Here is a 20,470-nt window from a genome sequence, read left to right on the forward strand (position 1 = left end):
CACGAGATTTTATTCAATATTTATTTATATCCTGCCAGTAATTTCAAATAATTTGTCTCACAGCTCAGAAACTCAGAATTCTCAGCTTTGATGTTATTGTAGAATACTTACATAGCCAAACTGGCTACAATCTTGTGTCTGGTCGTGAGACAGGAGTAGCTGTCCTAATGCAAATTAATGTTGCACCTTTACAACAACTTATATTTCTTTTTGTATCAGCCATTTGGCAAGTAAAGACATACACAGCAACCCTATATATTTTTACCAATTTAAAATTAATTTTTTTTTTTCAAAAACTAAAAACTATTGATTTAAAAATCATTAAAAACATTAAAAAGATCTAATTTTGTCCTCTTGAAAGGTAACTATGAAAAAATCCTGTCTACAACAGCAATTGAAGAAAAATAGGTTGTTGTTGCACAGTCCACTTCCTATGTTTACAATAATGTTCTACTACATTTATGTGTGCTTCATTCGTTTCTTGCTCAGCACTCATATTATTCTAGATATGTCTGTAAATGTGGAAAGAATATTTTTATTATATCTCGAGTTGTGTCACTTGACTATGGTGCACTATACCACATTTGTTTGTACTGTACCTTACACTGCCGTTCTTGTTATGTTTTCTAACGTTTCTGATTAACATTTAAATTCTTTGATAGTTAAATCAAATTTTGTCAGTAGAAAGGTACACTAATAATTTGTTAAATAGTTCTTGCCTGTGTTAATTAATTGAAGTTTTAGGGTTTTTCTGTAAAGTAATGAGACTATCTACTTTATGGTATTGCAGTCACTAGCATCACGCTTGTGGCAGTGGGATTTATGGTTGTGAGATTTAAGCTAAACAGTACACCGGTTGGCAGTCACCTCTGTCGCAGTAAGGATCACGAATTGTGCATAAGCGTAAAACGTCAAGGAGCGTTCACTGAAGCAAGTCATGGAGTGATATGGACACCCTTCAACAAGTGCTTGTACAAAATGTGTCAAAACATAAATTGCTTATTTTTCAGACAGATTTACAGTACTAGTATGTCATTCCGGTGCATTCCACCTCAACTAAAACACATTTCAAAACAATGAGGGACAGATAGCTTACTTTGCTTTGTTCAACACACATATTCGATGAACTTTAGGTCTAGAGTAAATTATCTGCATGCAGATAATATGCCTACAGGGCATAAAGATTAACCAGAAAAAGACATTTTTAACTCTGGCAATCTTACCAATCTTACTACCAAGGGATTGTTGCCATCATTTTTGTCAACATCACATATATATCTTATTGAATCTGATGTTATAGCAGTTCTCTACTAATAAAAAAATAAAGAATATTGGTTTTGTGTGAAACAATCCCAAAAGTATTGTGATGAGCAAAACCTATGATAAGTTTTTGCAATGTTGAACACGAAATGTGAAAGGAAAGAATGGTCTTTTTAGACTTTGTACTAGCAGGTGATTAACCAAGGGTGTTGCAATACAATTCCGAAATCATGGTCAATAATTCGGAGTGATACATTCTGAACTCCTCACATTCCAATGAAGCAAGAAAGTTAAAAATCTCAGGAAAGGCAAAGATTATTTTTCTTTTTCACAAGCATGGGATGATTCACAAAGAATTTGTTTCTCCGGCACAAACTGTCAATACTGTTTTTATACAGAAGTCCTAGTGAACCTGCATGGAGTCATCAGATGAAGATAACTGTATATTGCGGATCAGTTGAAGCGGCACCACAACAATGTTCCAGCTCACAATGTCTTCATTGTGATAGCCTACCTGGTCTAGATAACGGAGTAGTTTTGCCACCTGCATGTCAGCCTGAGGTGAGCCCAGCAGACTATCCTCTTTCCAAAGCTCAAGACATGTCTACAGATCACCATTTCACAAATGTTCCTGCTGTCCAATGATGTGTCTCAGTCTCTAAAAGAGGTTATAGCAGCTGATTTTCTAGGAGCATGCACAAGATGGCCATCACTTTAGCAGTGGTGTAAGGAAACCATTTTGAAGACTTTTAACAATATACACTGATCAGATCAATAAGTTGTTTTTATCACACTTAGTCACACTACTTTACAGACAAACCTTGTGCGTACATTGTAGCTGTGATCACAGTAGGCCTTGTTCACATATCTCTGACAACTGGTAAACAGTGTCAGCAAGGCAGTTAACTGGAATGTGAACATAAATAAATCTTAATCTCTTTTTATATAATTTTATCCCTTTTTTAAAATTTCAGGTGTTTTGATTTAATTTTCTTTATAATATTTCCTTATAAATTAATTACTTATTAGTTTCTCATTGTAATGTATAAACTAGCCCTATATCTGGACATTAATGTGTGAAAATGTTCCTGCAATATTATAACAATTTATTAGTTCATATTGTTTAACAATTCTTTATTGCCATCCAAACGTGGACAGAAACATTCATGCATTCTTAGATCAATTCAAAAGGTAAACTAACTGATTTTCACTGAAAATTAAAATGTTATCCCTAAAATTTCATGTAATCGTAAAATTACATGTTAAATTACGGTGTCTTTCTAACAAATAGATAGATTAAGGGAATTGACTGATATCAAATCAATAGGAACAGATGAAAATATTGAAGAGAAATACAAGTTTATTTCTTAATAAAAGAATGTTATTTTGAATTCTATTGATTTTATTTTAATGTGTGATGACAATTCATAGGCCTAATATGATAGTCTGTATGTTGCAGGTGTGTATGGCCTACAGGTTGATGACCAATAGGAAACTGTCAGTCTCAGAGCTCAAGGGGCTTGTATCTAATACTTCAGGTAGGGTACTTCAATATATTTTCTGTTTCACTTATGTGTCCTGTTCACTCTATCTTAATGAATTATACGAGTATTACCATTATGATTTATACTCACTATCATTATCATATTAACATGTCATCTGTGCATGTATGAAACAACAAATGTTTTTCTATCCAATTACCTCGGGCAATGATAGCAACAACAGAACTTTTAATGTTCTCAAAACAAGAAGAGTTTATCAATTTTACGTTATTTTGTGTAGTATTTTAATTGTGTTTGTCATGTGTTGCACACACATTCATCTCAAAATGTAGTGTGCATTGATAAATTATAAAATTATGTTACATAAAAAACATTTTTGTAATAACCGCTTACGAATCGTTGACATCCAAACAGTTCACCTCAACATTGTAACTTGACAGTTACACGTAAAAATAAGGCACTCGGGTGTCACACGGAGTTCAGGTAAATTCCTTACAATTTGTTTTGTTTGCTCGCAATATTTGATAACTTATATAACCTTGAGGATGGTTCTTCCTCCTACCACTTCACCCGTCAGTGTTGTGACTTTTCTTTCCTGATGACATATCTCTATTTTTATTCCATGACAGATTATTTATTACATGTTTTGTCTGAAATTTTCCTGTGTGATTTATGATTGCAGTATAGTTGTGAATAAGTGTTAATTGTGAAATTATGTTATTTTAATTAGAAACTAGAAAAATAGCCTATTATAATCGATTAACATATCCTCAAATTGCTCTTAAACAAAATATTTAAGTCTTTTAATACAAAATGTTTAGGAAGGTGTACATAATATTTTGTTATTCAGTAAACATGTTTTAGGGATTTATTTCATCTAGAAAACAATATATATATATATATTCAAAATAAGTGCAATGAATAAAACAAATTGAAGTACTCTTAATTGCTGTGTCCATGTGACATTATTATGATCTTCTGCATGGCTACTGGGGTGTTAATGTTGTTTTTAACCCATTCACCTACTAATATTTTAGCACACAGTTGGGCCAAGGAATTCCATTATTTTTGCCTATTATTTAGGTGTGCAGATATTTAGCTGTAACTTTCTAGTAAATCCTAGTAAATCATTGTTTTGCAAAAAATATTTTGTAGCAGTGTTTTTCTTGAGCTTACCTACCATTTAAAACTCCCTTTAAAAAAAAAAAAAAAAAAAAAAAAAAAAAAAAAAAAAAAAAAAAAAAAAAAAAAAAAAAAAAAAAAAAAAAAAAAAAAATGGAGGTATTACGAGATATAACCTATAACATACCGGCAATAACATAAATTTATTTATAAATAAATTTTTTTTAATTTTATGTTGCCCACCACCAATATTTTGTTCCCAAAATGAAAACCTTTAATGGAATTATTATTGTGTAGCCTACCTTATTTGTCCTTAGAAGTCACACACCAAAAGAGTGTTGTATATTTCATAGTATATTTACACACAATTATATCGTTTTTATATTATATACCCTACCATATTTATATTTATATTCAGAAGAATTGATCTGCATTGACAAGGCCTACGAAGTCAGTTTCCGGTCCGATGTCAGGAGTTGGTCATTCCTCTTCTGAATCGAAAATATCGGAGTTTTGAAACTGTTCCCGTGTCACACGATCCCATTCCACATCTGATTGATCACTACCGGAACTGAATTCTTCACTACAATTATTAGAATCGTTCATAAAACGATCTATTTCACTGTCACGTAACCTATTACAAGCCATGTTTACGGACACTAACAACAACAGGTGTCATATGGAGTAAATCCATCTGTTATTCTTTGCTTACGTCAGTTTAGCCAACTAATGACAAAAATATTGTTTTAAACAAACAAGTAACCATGGAAACGAAACATAGTTTGATTAGTGCAGCTATCTGTCGAGTTTAAAGTGAACTATTACTGCCGCGGAAGCGCTCCGTCGAAGTATGGCAGGACCCGCGGCGCGGCGGAACGGCTCCGTCGAAGTAGGTGAATGGGTTAATGTGTGTAACAGCACATACAAAGTGTTTTTTAATTAGTGTAACAATTTTTAATTGGTAAACTACATCCAAAATACGACAAAAGAGTGCAAATTGTACGTTTTTCATGTAAACCATTATTTTGAGATTTTAAAAAACTCTTAATATAATAATTGATCTGTATTGAATTTACTACAAAAACTAATATTTAGCTTAATGTGATGCCATTTTCAAAATCCACATAACATTTCAAAGAATAATTTTGTTTAAACCTGCTAAATTACAAAATAACTGTGATAAAACTAAGTGAAAATTAAAATTTCTGACAGTTGAGAAAAAGTAATAATACAAAAAAGCTAAGATCACTGTTACAATTAATTATGGTTTATAGGGCGTCAAATACCATAAAAACTAATAGCGTATCAATCGGTGCCAAGGGACCTTTATTATGAATCAGGCTTATGAGACTTGCAATAACTTAAATGCTAAAAAACACAGTATATCTGACCTCACTCCAAATAACTCAATAGTGCTACGCTTTAGTCATTTTTGCTATTAGCGTAGCACTATTGAGTTATGACACTATTAGAATTAATTATATGTTCAAATGGCAAAATATTGTCCTATGTCAGCTTAACCCTTTGAATACCAAGGTGACAAATCCTTACCACTAATTATTTTAGGATCCTTTGTTTATATTTCTCGATATTTTTAGGTTTCAACGTAATAAAGTGTATTTCCAATAATCTGCCTTTAATATTCTGTGTTGTTGGAATAAAATCCAATTCAAAAGAGAATATAAAAAAAAGAATAAACTATGTCCATATCTATAGAAAGTTGTCTCAAAAACAAGAGGGAGCCTGATTTCAAAACAGGAAGAAAAAAATCAAGAACAGTTGGCACCAACCGTGGTGAAGCCTGCCATGGCATCTGCTTCCCAAAACACAAAAGCAAATGAAGTGAAGACAAAAAGTTGTAAATAGTGTATGTAAATAAACATTTAGGCTTATATAAGTGAAGATTTTTAACTGCAATTTCATTCTTAGTTCTTGAGTATCAGAAATCCTGTATGTGGTGAGTAAATTTGATAAATTTTCATTCTCATATACACTATTGTATAAGACAAGGCTATGTGTATTTTTTCAAACTGTCTTTAGTCTAAAAAAATGTTATCCCGGTTTTAAACATAAAACTTTGAAATGTTGCACATTTTGTATTAGTAATATTTTCTTTGAAAAGAAATTGTTAATTTTTTTCCATATTAAAAATATGTTTTTAAGAGCAATAAACTCATAAAATGTAAAACAAGAAAGACTTTTTTAAATATATCATCCATTGTTTAAGAAAATTTTGTCATAAGAATATAGCCTAATTAAAACCAAGCATTTTGATCTACAGAATTTTAAGTTTCTATGAAAATAATCCTGTAAAAAAATGTTTTACTGTCACTACAAAAATGGGATTTCTGGTCTGGCATTTTTAGACATACACTTTAATATAACATCTGCAGCAAAAAATTCCACAACACAATATATGGTCTTGGCACTCAAAGGGTTAAACTGATATAAAAAGGTAAAGGGTTAATGGAAAGAAAATATATTTTTAAACTTTAACTACTGGGAATTATTCTTCTTGAAAATATTGGTATTGCTTAAAATTGTGAAGTTGCATTTGTTGTGTAGATTGCAAAGAACATCCAGTCCAAGTAAACTTCGAGGAGTTCTGTGCCATCATTGCAGAGTTAAAGTCTGGAGATGCACATAACAACAATAACAACAACGGATCGTCTGAAAGTGAGAATCAACTTTGCTCGTTTCTAATTAACCCCTTCATGAGGTTTATAGGTACTAACATTTTCATACTAACACACGTCAGTAGCATAAGTCGTATCACAAATATTTAGCCCTGCACTATAATTAATTTGTATTTTATAGTGTTACAGTGACGTACTTGTTTATGAATAAAAGTACATTCGATACCTAAAAGTATACATTTCAAAATTTAACAGCAAAAGTTCAGAAACAGATTCTTCATACAGAAAGAAAGAAAAAAGGTAACAATAATACGAATCCGGCAATGCATATTTATGAAGCTAATCAACTTTTTGATTAAATATTACAGAGTTCACTGTACATCAGATAGGGCAGCTGGAACACTTGTGTATCAGAGGAAATTTATCAAGTTTATTGTTCCTAAGTCACCTGCTTCTGCCTTAAAACAGGCCCTTCAATTATTAAATTATGTGCACAGTCAAAAAATAGCTGATGTAGTGTGCGCGGAGAGATGGCTCAACAACAGGAGTTGAATACAAGGGAGACAACAACACCCCACAGGCAAGTCTAGGGAGTTCTAGTCAAGAGAGTGTGTGGGCAAGCAACCACAATTAAATTGAATTAATGTTAACCACAAGAAACAAATGTGATACAGAATAAGTAACATAGGACTACAGCTAATTTCCCATAATCACCACTTCAAAGACAGCAAACCACAATCACTAACCGCTGATAGCAGACCAAGTATCGCACAGCGAGCTATTGCTGCAGATAATCCAGACCTACATCAAATTGATTTACATTGTGATTGATTACTTGTAATAATTGGTTTCAAATTTTACTGTAGCAAACAAAACAATTCAGTATATGCTTCATAGAATATATGCTCGTACAATTCTTTCTGTAAATATATTTTTAGACCTAAGTTGTCATAAATTTTATTCCCTCTAAATGAGGTCTTCAATCCTGGAGAATCTTGCTGTTGAATTTTGAAACACATTCTATAGTTTGCAAACTATAACCTAAATAAGTTTAAGATCAATCATTGAGAGGTAGTCTACGAAGTGATTTCCAATAATAAAACCTCTATGGAGGTTACCAGATGTTAATGTTGTATTTGCTGTTTTGTGATTTTCACTGTTATTTTAGTGACTAATGTTAAAAAATAATCTTTTGTGATTTAACCCTTGTAGTATGAATCAACATAATTTGTCGATCAAACGTTCCTTCACACAATCACATCTTATTCAAATACTACAGTAACATATCGATTTGATTCATGCACCATTGGATTTGGGAAGAAAAATGCTAACAAAAACTGAAATGTTATTCTTCTTCATTATATGGCTGTGACGTAGCAGGTTGATTATTTCAAACATAACAGAAAACGACGGCTGTTTGTTGCGAACACCATCTTGCCATCGTTGTTTACCTTTACGTCTACCAAGACGTGTATAATTAGTTTTAGTAAGTTTATTAATGTTTTAGGTTCTATTCTTGTTTTAGTTTTGTTTGAAATGTGTAGTGTGTTGTTGTATATTGCAATAGTGAAAATAAATATATTTTAGAATAAAGAAATATTTTTTTAGTGAAATGTGTTTGATAATTATCGGGTCTGAGTATGCTATTGGAAAATCGCTTGGCTAAAATTCATTTCATGTAGTTTGTTATTGTTTTCACCTACTAAACAATATTTACTGCACTCTTTTAGTTTTGAAGTAACTATTTAGTCTGGATAAATATATATATATATATATATATATATATATGTAAAGTGTTCGCAAACAAATATATATTTATCCTGATGTCTATGGTGTCTATGACGACGGCAAGATGGTGTTCGCAACAAACAGCCGTCGTTTTCTGTTATGTTTGAAATAATCAACCTGCTACGTCACAGCCATATAATGAAGAAGAATAAAATTTTAGTTTTCGTTAGCATTTTTCTTCACATATATGATAACAGTTTGGATCATTGTTTGTCACGTATACACAATTATTTGAGTAATCCGTATACTTTTGGAATAACAATTTTGTCTTGGTCAGATTTCTATATTAAAAAATAGATTATTTCTAAAATATTGGTTGTAAAATAGTGATTTATTGTAGGCTACAACTGAGTAATGACTCGTGCTCTGACCTCAAGTCTTATGAAGGGGTGGAGCAGAACTCAGAAACTACAAAAACAAAATATCTTGAAAATCTACTATTAAATAGACTACAGTAGGGTATTTTTGAAAAATTGAAATAGAAAATTAACTCCCAGATCACTTCTCAGTATTTGATCCTCCAGTTATGGGATTCTGTACATATCCATGCACATTGTGTGTATATACATTTTGCTGTGTAAAAGTAGTAATGATACTACTACTATCAACAGTGATGTGTATAACGGATGTGAACATTTGGTATTGTTCTAATTTCTTCATGTATTCTTAAAAATTTATTGGCTGAATGTTAGCAAAGCCTATTACTCGAGGGCCTAGAAAATTCTCATTTTTGTCTGTGTATCCGCATGATATCTTGAAAATGAACTGACCTATAGTCTTAAAATTTAGCATGAAGCTTCATTTCTATATAAGCAACATTGAGTTCGATGATTGTACATGTCACTCTATGAGATTTGGCTTAGCGTTAGTGATTATTTTTACATCGGTCTTACAGGTAGCAATGATGGCAATGAGAAAGTCTCAGAACAAATGTTTAAACAATCTTAGTACAATGGTACTACATTTTAAAATTTGAGATAGTAACACGTATGACTACAAAAATACATAAACAAAATTTTGTATGCAACCTCAGGGAAGCATGTTTCATGACATGTGGTGTGGAGAACTCACAATTGTACTATGTACTAAATAATTAAATCTAATTATTCTAAGTTTCTTATTGTCAAATGATTGAATTCAGATATATTTTGTTGTGGCCAGAGTGGGCTTTGTGTAGTCGACCACCACGCTCGCTCTCTGTGGACAATTCCAATCTGCGGGACGTGTTTTTGGCTGGAGACTGCACTGACTACGCCTGGACTCACCACCTGGCGATCCCTTCTCTCAAGTAAGGATATACTACCTTTCTTAATCTCTCAAGTAAGGATATACCACCTTTCTTACTATGAAAAATAACTCATATTATTATAATAATTTCAAAGTTCCACTTTTGTTCTCTTACTTCTTTGTAAAAAGAACACTTATGCTTCGTCATCAAAGTGTAATTGCAGTTTGTGGTCTGTAGAGATTAGTATACTAATAAAAACCTTCAAAGATGCCAACGACTGATTCATGACCAAATCTATCCTCATTTGCTGTTGTTTATTCAACAACCTTTTGGTTTCTTCAAATCATTTCAGATCTGTCCTTTCTATCAATAAGAGCTGGCTATAATAAAATAACCTTAAGTATTTCCCCATAAGAACAATGTCAAAGCACATGTAGTTTTACGCCCTTATTTTGTATCATAGGGTTATGGGGATGTCTCATTTTATTGGCATAGTTATTAAGCATCCAAATAGTTTTTTAATTTTTTACGTGTATATTTAAACAGTGGAAGTATAACAAAATTTGAGGTTTTCGTGCTGTCAAATACAGAAATATGATGCAGAATTTATTTTATATAAATATAAACTATAATTCAAGGGCATGGATAATGCGAAAAAGACCATATTTCATGCACTGATCCTTTTTTTACTACACAATAATTGTTTTCCAATTATTATTTAGTTTAAATCAGGATGTGTACCACTCCTCTCAAAGGTAAATAAGTAGGAGAAGAGTGGTAACTGTAACAAAATTGACATGTACAGGAGACATGGTCTGTAACAAAAATTGACATGTGCAGGAGACATGGTCTATAACAAAATTGACATGTGCAGGAGACATGGTCTGAGCTATCACCTGCTGGAGGAGGTGAGCGGCAGCCCCCCAGATCTTGCCGTCATAGACAACAGCTTCGTCTTGTTGTTTGTCATTACTGCCCAGTCTCGCAGTTTATCTGTCATGACCATGGTAAGTAGACTATTTTAACTTTTGAAATCATCAATACACGTGTTTCGATGAAGTTTTTTCACAATATAAATGTAAATTAATGAAAAGAAGTTTTCATAACATAAGAAATTGAGGTTTCACTCGCCTGGAACGTCAACTATACTTTTATTATTTACAATTATAACACTTTTAATCACAACGTCTTTGACTTACTTTTTAACTATATAGTAGACTACAGAATATATATTAGATAGCTTATATGCCAATATAGGCTGCAGTTATGTGTTATTTTGGATCTGAATGGCATTATTTCTTTCGTGATGCCTTTCTCATCTAAAGAAACAATATCATAAAGTATAAAAAGTAGTATTTTGCTTGAAACCGTTCAGATTATATAGATAAATTGTTTTAAAATTGTTACAAATATTATTACTTTTAGATTTTATGAAATTATTTAACAAATCTATGTTTTAGGCTGGTCACTACATTGGTCTTGGCTGTAACGTAGTTTTATGTATCCAACACATAATGGAAGACCTTGTTTTAAATGGAGAAAAGGTGAGAGGGAATATTCAAAAAATTCTAATATAATAATTGTTTTATTATTTTTTTAAGATATAGACTGTAGGGTACAAGATTTTACAACAACAAAAGTTTATTGTAATATAATAATATCTTAGTAAAATTTCCATTTTTGAAGCTTATTATTTAAAATCAGTTACATAAGTGATGACAGTTATAAAGTTTATAAAAGTTAAAAATTAAAATTATTATTTATTTTTTAAGATTTAAGCCTTTGACTGCCAGAAACTAAAATATTTGCTAGAACAAATTGATTTAACCATGCAAACTGCTACTGGCTTTTTTTACTGGACAGAACTAATTTAAATTTATTATATAAGTGGTTGCTTTTTTCAATCTGTATCATCTATTGTCTTCTGGTGTCAAACTCCAAAACAATTTTAAGCATTGAGAGAAAGTTAACAATTTAGAGAATTGTAATTAACATGCTGAAGTAATTTAATAACAGAAAAGTTGTAAACAAACTTTGTCCAACTCTAAGGAGAAAACTGAACAAAAACGTTATATCACTGCTCAACTCAGATGCACCCACTACAGCAGGTAAAGGAAGACAGAATAGGAAGTTTCATTACAGCAAGGTGTGATGTGTGGTGCAGCTAACCTAGTGTCAAATACAAGCTAGTGTGGGTGAGGGAATAAAGCCTTTCTTTTTTCATATATCTCTTGTACTGGGTCAAAGTCATTATGTGTCTAGATTTTGTTAGATGAGGTTTATTTAATTTTCATTGTTAAATTGGGTTTCATAGTTAATTCTTCTTTATAATATTTGCAACAAGAAATAGGTACTCAAAGTAAGAAAATTAAAACAAAGAAAATAGTGTATCCACTTCAATATGTTATGTATCAGTTAAACACTGTTTTCAAGGAGCGCTATCCTCAGACTAACAGAGAAGTAAAAATCCACTAAATGTCTTTGTTTTGGCGCTGTAATCATTATACACATAAAATAATAAAATACATTTTTACATTAAACATTTCATTAACTACGTACGTCTAAACACATACGTAACAATGTTCTGACATGAACAGGTAGATGACAGGTTATGTAATCCCCTCTCCTGCACATCAGAGAGGCTGTGAAGTAGGATCAGCTGATTTTTTTCAAATAGAAAGTAGTTGACATTTCACATACAAAACTTTATAACATCTAAGCCAGCATTTTGAAAATTCAAGCCAATACCTATATTAAAATGAGAATAAATTATAAAACCCAATTAAATTATAAAAAGTAAAGAAACCTCATTCAACATAACTTGGACACACAGAATGATCCTTATACCCAGAAAAAGAGATGGGAGTATGTATGGCAACCATCCTACCATAATGGAACTTTCTGCTCAATCACCACTTCCAATACCTGCTGCTGTGTTCATATCATAGCTTACAGCTGTGCATTCATGCTGTTAAAATGTACTTTTTGTATTTCTTCTTTACTTGGTGTTGTGTTCCAGATATTATGTTGTTGATGTGCAACTGCCTGTTGATACATTTTACTTTGGTGTTTTGTTGCTCTGTATTTTATGTAACTTTCTCACATGCCTAACCTTTGTTTTAGTGCTTGATACTGGAGAAGAGAACATATACTAGTTCTTGAAACACAGTGTTTAAGTGCTTGTAATATAAAACTGATAAAAATATTAGTAATTCTTTTGTGTAAGCCATACTAAGATTCTATTTTGCTAAGGCAGTGTCCAAATACTTACCAAACAAACTGCCTGGCAGTATTTAGATATATTTCACCGAAATTGCTCAGCATCAGCAGCAAAAATTGTAATCTATAAAATTCAATCATTGTTAAATTGTGTATATCTTTCAACTGGTGAATTTGTTTTTAGATGTCGAAGCAGGCTGTGAGCGATTACAACCGTGGCAGAATTTACCTCAAGGACTTGGCCCATAGAGACAATATCCCAGTGTTCCACACAGTGGATGAGGCAGTCACGTGTGCTATCGAGAAGTGTCAGAGTCGGTAGTTTCAAGCTTGTAGGCAATTCCCAACCAGCTCATCATCTTCATATACAAGGGTATAGATATAGTGAGAGCAAAGTAGCAGATAAAATGTACTTTCCTGTCCACTTTACACAGATCACGCGTGTAGAGACACGTAGTAAAGTATTAACGCTAGTATAATTCAGTACATGTTAAATGTGAGTGGCTGGTGTTAATGTTCATACTCAACTAGCTACTCCACATCACATAGTGAACAACGTGCTGTTTACACAAGTAGAGTGGTGGGGATAGCCATCTGTAGCTAGTAACTTTACTCTCACTTATTATCATTTTGATCTGTAGTTCTCACCCACTGATTTGTTACTAGGGTACAGTTACAGTGTTCATACAGTACTTGCCTGCCTTTTCTTCCTGTTACAGCATTCTTTATAGTTCCCATTTTCATGCGGCCATTCTTAAATTTTATTTTTCTGACAAGCTCATGATCATATTGTATATTTACTCATTAACTTTTTTCAAAATTTCCTTTCCATATTGTTATGTTTAGAAGCTCATAAATACAAATTAGTTGTTGGAAAGTGAGTCCTCGTGAGCTTGACCAGATGTACAGTCCGTAGCAGTGTATGCGTTACGTCGGCGGGTTGGAGAAGTGCCTACAAGTAATGCTGTGATGTGTAGTTAGTTAAATGTTCTGTTGATATTACAGGTAACTGATGTGTGTGCATGTTGTCCGGTTGGCAACTGGTTATTAGATATAAACACGAATTATTTTAAATTTAAACACTGTAAGTTATGTGTAAATAATTAGTTTTAGACCTTCTAACTAAAACACACTTCTCTTTGATTTGGCATCAAATGTGTATTGTTGTAGATTTATTTTTTATTTATATTTACAAACAATTATTTTCAATCAAAGTTTGTTAACCATTTATTTCACCAGAATTGTATTTCTTCTATTTCGTTCTGTTCTCGGCTAGGTAATTTTGTTAGATCTCGTTATAATAGACAGTTTTATAACATCACCATTAACAACGTTAGGTCAATTTCATCACAAATAACAGTTTTCTGGACTCTTTTTAAAGGTTCTAGATGATTTTATGATTTTGTCAAGCTTATTGATAGCAAAAAAATATGCAGCTGTTACTTGTAGTTAGGGGTATAGGGCATGATTTTTTTGTTTTTGTAGAAAATGCTCCTACCACCTTACTCTGTAGAAGGTACTATATTCTTAGATAATTTTACAATACCCTGTTAAAAATATCACTTTGGCTGTCGCATTTTTCTTGAACTTCTAAAGTAAAATAACTATGTGGGGAATTAAATGTCACACAGGATAATGAAACTTAATATTGTTATTTCAGATTGTAATTGTTCTCATTTTAAATGTTTAAGTGATCTAGATTAATGTTGGGTTTACCTCATATTCAATAACGAACCATGCAGCTTGAAGGTAATGTGTGATACACCGGTGGCAGCTTATACCTGTTAAGGTTGCTTTAGTTTTAAAGAGTAATGTTTAGTAATTTTATTATAATTATTAGTTTCATTAATGATCACAACAGAAAAGTGATGTTAATTTGAATATTGTTATGTTATTACGTAATAAGTGGGTATGTACAATTACATCACATTGTTACAATCAGACAAGATCCTTACAATTGTAATGTAATAAGTTGACTTACAGTCACTATGGTGGAAAGATCAATTTTTCAATGTTTGATTTGAACTATTGCTGTTGTCTAGTATAATTAATAATGAAAGTCCAGAATTCATTAAATTGCTCAAAACTTGATTTTTTACATTTTTGTTAGATACTTCTTCATAAACGTTTATGTATAATCGCTTTAATCGCATTATTTATTGATTAACTATTAAGTTTAATTAGTGTAATGAATTTTATTTAATTGAATAATATTTTATATTAATTGTTCTGTTGTGTAGTTTTATACTTGTTTACACTTGTGTATTGAACTCTTGTGGTCTAGGCGTGTATGTTGTGTAACAGTACCTGAATACATACGATGAGTTGGTTTTTTTCATACTGTCAGTATATTGCCTTCGTTAGGGGTATTGAAATTGAATATCACATTTATTCTCCGTGTGTAAAATTCTATGAGTTCTAACTTATTTCCTCAACTATTCTTTAAATACTTGTGGAAATGAATTTTTTGGGAAATAATGATATTGAAATATTTTTCTGCAACACTAAACTATTCAAAATTATTTATAAACCCTAAAATTAATTGTTTGAAATAAATGTTTAAATGATAATTTTTAAATGTAATAGGTTTCATTGACTCGCAAGAATACTTATACTTTGTTGGCAGCTCACATGTTTAAGCTCTGTTAGTAGCCTATAATCTGTAGTTTTATAATCAAGAAACAATCACTTCTTATTGTGCCTAAGTTCGTAAATAAATTTATTGTGAAACTGTCATATGGTGTTGGAAGCTTACCAAACACGTAGTACAAAGAGTGGCACTTCCTGTCTTATAACAGTTACAAGTATTACAATTGTTTTCTGTTAACAGTTTCAAGTGTTATAAGACTTAAGTAATATTGTATTCGATAAAATAAAATCATCAGTAGATGTCAGTTATCTAAATTACTGGTAATTGAGAAATGTGGTTGAGTTTTGATATTATAGAGAGATAGGTCTACTTTTAAACAACCCATGAACAGGTGAGAAATAGTATGTTTTATATATATATATATATATATATATATATATATATATATATATATATATATATATATATATATATACTACACGGGATGTTGAGGTAAACATTACACTATGGTATTATTTTTACCAGTCTAGTATATAATTGTTTTTTATGAAATTTAGATAATTGACTCTACAGTTTTAGTATACTTACCTTACCTCAATATACAATAATAAAGGGAAAAATCACTTAACTATTTATTAATTTCTAAACGTCTCGTTAAAATATGTAGTTAATAGCTAATATGTTGAAACAGTGTTATAGCATACGCAACTTAAACTTGATGTAGTATTTGACAAACGTAGTGGTTTTAATGAGTTGATATTTTTTTATCTGTTCCTAATAAATTAGTTATTTTCATCTTAAATGAATTACCTGTTGAATGAATTTAGTTAGTGACGCCTGTGTCAACAGGTAATTATAATTTCAATCATCACGTTCATTAATTAATTAAACATCACTACTTCTGTAACATTGTAGTTTGTAAATTCATTGTTTGCACAAATTCCTCAACAGAACCAAATACATTTGAACCTGTTTAGCTTAAATACGGTAAACTCAAGAAACTAAGCTGTTGCATTATTAAAGCTATAAGCGAATCGTTTTAGAGTTAGTTATTAGATGTTATTTTGTAATATAATAAAGTCATATTAATTGAGTCACAGTAGTTCAAGTCTCTGCATATTTCAGAGTGGTGGTTTTGGAGAAAATAAATAAACATTTTCACTATTGTATATCAAGAACTATAACAAGCAGCAATTATTGTGTAAGCTTCACATACTATGTATTTCTATATCCTACTCACTGTTTATTTACGTTGAGGTGAACACACGCTATTGTTGTTATTTCATAGCCGTGCATAGCAGGCCTGAAGCCGCGGTAGGAGCACATACATCCCAACTTCTTTCTAAGACTGTACAGTACACAGCAGACTATTGCATGCTGAAGATAATGAAGAGATGGCAAACTTTTGTCATAATGAAATGAATTTGCAATAGCCATAAGATTGTTGACTGTGGTCAAGTAGCCATATCTCGGCATCATGGGGCTGACCATCACCGTTGGTGCGTAGTTTATGTTTGCTCTTACACAAAAGTTCATGGTGTCCTATCTGACACCTCAGATATTCCAAACTTACCCATTTAGTATGTTTAGAGATAGTGTTCACACTAATTAACTCAAACCATCAGTACTCTTGTGTAAGTTGAATTCTGTGACCCGTTTCTGGAGATCATAAACTGAGCAAAGATGCTCTGAATATGTAAATGATGAGAGCTATAAGAAATAGTGGAAAGGGATTCCTGCCTTGTGCAATTCTGTTAGAAAGCTATTAACCCTTTAAACAAAGTCATTTTGTAAAACGCTGTGAAGGCCCCCATACCAGATTTGCTAGAAGTTGGGGTGCAAAAATGTTCGATCAGCGATTCTCTATACACTACCAAACCTGGTCGGCCACACAAGAACCGAACACGGTAAATACGTTATTTGCACATGTTTATGACCAAAATGATACCTGATGTTGTGCAGTCATAATAATAATATATATTATTGAGTCAGAAATTCTTTTTATGTAGTTTGATTTGTTGTCATATTTTTTAAATATATAAGTAATAATGCTTACATATTTTAATTGAAAAGATCCAATACACTAGGAGCATTTATTGCTCATTTTCAAATAAAAATGTAAAAAATAAATATCTACTCACAGAAAAAGTACAAAGTCACCAAAACATACAAATATGTTACAAATTAGATCACTTGTGATACAGAAGATCAGTTGTGCTGACATGTGAAAAAAGAGCAGTAAAACGTTGTCATATAATGGCATAGCCAAAATGTTCCAAATTTATTCTAGTTTCAAAAATGTATAGTTCTGTATAATTTTATATATAGTTCATAACTGGAAATATTACTTGAAAATCTAATGTGTTACTATATAATTTCATCATATAAATTATTGCATAAAACATCAATCGATATTGGTCTCACCGTTCCCTAATATAAGTATATAAATACAAAAAGATAAACCAATTTACATGATGTATTTACTACAAAACAATTTTGAAAACAAGAATAAGCACTGCCAACAGAAATGGCACAAGTTTCAATGGACAGACGAATTGATCTTCTCTAGTTTCTGGTGACTGTCACTGACATCAAAATTAACAAACAGGAATGAACAAAGACATCACATTATTGAGCTGTTCATCACATTTTCTATTGTATATAAATCATGTGGTGTTTTTACAATAATGAGGACTGTAATATTTGACATGAGCGACCAAAGCTAATCAGTGGGATATCCATTGATGCCAGTTGAGATGCCCGTAAGCAACAGAAGATCTGATCAGTAAAGATGGTTGGATGACAAATGAGTTGGTCATTTCACAAAACTTTGGTTTTTATTCAGCATAATCATATTTATGTAGAACTGCCCCTCTATAAATTACAAAAATAATTTATAAGGAAAAGTTTTAAAGGGTCTTAAAACAGTTGGGCAATGCCTGTGGTCAATTAAGATCACAAATTAAAAATCTTGTGGGCACAGTGTATATCAAAGTAAAGGAAAGGAATAATAATTTTATATGGGCACATAAAACAGTATATTTAACTTCTCTCCTAAAAAGAAATTATCATAATTTAGAAGTGTCCTCAATCTCCAAAAATAATTTGTATGGATCCTATTTTGTCATAGTTATGCAAGCAGTCTCATTTATAATGTATGTATGATTTACATGTGTGCAACTTCATTTTAGTTTTCTTGACATTATTAACAGTTATACAACGTAAAAGTTTTTTTATTCAAATGCTTAGTTACATAAAACTAAAATAATACAAAACTTCTTAAGTAGTTTTACTGTGAAAATTGTAGCTTTAAAATGAGATATGTCCCAAAATTCAGGGATCCAAAATAGAAGTGTAAAATTAGTAAATGTTCGAAATTTGCACATTTCTGGTCAAAGACCTTCATACTAAGCCATAAAAATCTTAACTGAACCATGTCATGTGAACCTAAAAGTGCATATACAAAACGAAGAAATAATTTTTTTTTTTGTAAAATTGTCAAGCTAACATTAATTTTCTATCACACTTTAAAAAAATCATTTTTTTACATTACTATTGTAAAATACAAAACTAGCTTTATAACCAGGGTTTCTTGATCTTTTGGTATAAATCAACACAGTGTAATTTGAAGGAGGTTTGAAAACGGTGTAAGAAATGTATTTGCATTATATTTTGTTTATTGTTTAGGATTAGCCAATATAACATTTTTGAATCTATTGATTTATTAAATTTATGAAATAAGACAATTTTGCTTTAAAATTAAGAAGGTATTCCTTACACAAAACGAACGTTAAATAGTGATTAACAACATACGGTAAGAAAATCCACTGTCAGTATAGATTTATTGAATGGCAAGACCGTTGGTAGTTAGTTACTGAAAGCCAGAACTTAAACAGACTTATCCCCTTAATTTGTATGCTTTTAAATTTTTATTTTGAAATTATATTATACTACATAAAGTAGTACAAAAGGCATCTTTAAATCACAATTGAAGACTGGCAGCTGCAGAGACATAAAACATGTGCAACGTACTCAGATATTACTAGAGTGCGTTTTTCTCTGGAAATATTAAGTGTTTAAATAAATGGGATGTAAGAGTCATGTAAAAAATACAGTTTATTCCTAGTTTTGCCTAGTTTCTTATTTCTATATTGTGACTATTTTCAGTAAAATACAGTTAGTTTATATTATCAGTCATTTATCATAAGATTGACAACTATAACAAATAATCTAAAATAAATAATACCCATTATTAAAAGTAGATTCCTTATGAATTTGTACTCTTAATTTTCTCATCTAGGCTATTCCTCACTCATCACTGTTATAGAATGCAAACTTGTAGTCTAGTTAATATTTTCATCAATGACACCTTTATAAGCAAACAGGTTCTGAGGAAATTGTGTTTTTGCAAGGTAAAAATTATTTGTTTAAAAGCTTTTATTATATATGTATGTACCATAAAGAGTTACTAATCTATGTACTTATTATATTTATACAACTGCATTTATACAAGCAAATATTAAAAAGTAATATAAGAATATGTTTATAACAAGTTTTAATTGTTTCATTTATCCATCCACATAACCCATACATTAAAATAGATTTTCATGGAGGATTTGACTGTTCGTATCCCTCTATTGCATATAACAAGAAGTTGGGCTCTGAGAAAGATCATATTCAAAAGTCTTGAGTGTCTTGAGTATGTTCGCCACTGAGATTGGGAAAAGATACTTCAATTTTAATATATTTCAGGAGAATACCATTGTGATGTACCCTACTATTGTACAAATTGAGGTAAGTGATTTATTCTGTCAATTCACCTCTTAAGTTGTGCAGTTATAATTTAGAAAGTCTTACTTCAATGACCATGATTGCTGCTTCACTTCTTGCATTAACAGGTTCAACGGCAAATACTTAGTTTGCCAGTTGACTTGATATATTTCCTAGACATTATCTGTTTATTTGATGTCACGTGCAAACTCAAATTCGTTGTGTTTTCTCTTAATGGCAGTGGGATAATTCACCAGAGTATAAACTTGCAAGGTGGAGAGTGAAGTGTCACTACTGCCAAGGTTATTGATCAGAGTTTGAATGATTTTTTTTTACTACAATCGTAGCTCTTCTC

At 31.3% G+C, this 20,470-nt stretch overlaps 1 protein-coding gene across 11 annotated transcripts in view; it reads left to right on the top strand.

Moving 5' to 3' along the window:
* LOC124360267 overlaps nt 1–19,898 on the top strand; it is a 128,253-nt gene extending 108,355 nt beyond the window's left edge. For 9 of the 11 annotated variants that reach the window (XM_046813717.1, XM_046813725.1, XM_046813722.1 and 6 more), the window contains 6 exons: nt 2,720–2,798; nt 6,450–6,611; nt 9,470–9,596; nt 10,411–10,543; nt 10,997–11,080; nt 12,940–19,898. In XM_046813717.1, the coding sequence (XP_046669673.1) occupies nt 2,720–2,798; nt 6,450–6,611; nt 9,470–9,596; nt 10,411–10,543; nt 10,997–11,080; nt 12,940–13,077 (723 nt within the window). In that variant the 3' untranslated portion in view covers nt 13,078–19,898. Of the gene's footprint in view, nt 1–2,719; nt 2,799–6,449; nt 6,612–9,449; nt 9,597–10,410; nt 10,544–10,996; nt 11,081–12,939 lie in introns of those variants that run through there. The other 2 variants (XM_046813719.1, XR_006922229.1) reach the window with 2 other exon arrangements.
* Nucleotides 19,899–20,470: the final 572 nt, after the last annotated feature.

Source organism: Homalodisca vitripennis, chromosome 4 (genome assembly GCF_021130785.1).
Source record: "Homalodisca vitripennis isolate AUS2020 chromosome 4, UT_GWSS_2.1, whole genome shotgun sequence".
Lineage (NCBI taxonomy): Eukaryota > Metazoa > Arthropoda > Insecta > Hemiptera > Cicadellidae > Homalodisca > Homalodisca vitripennis.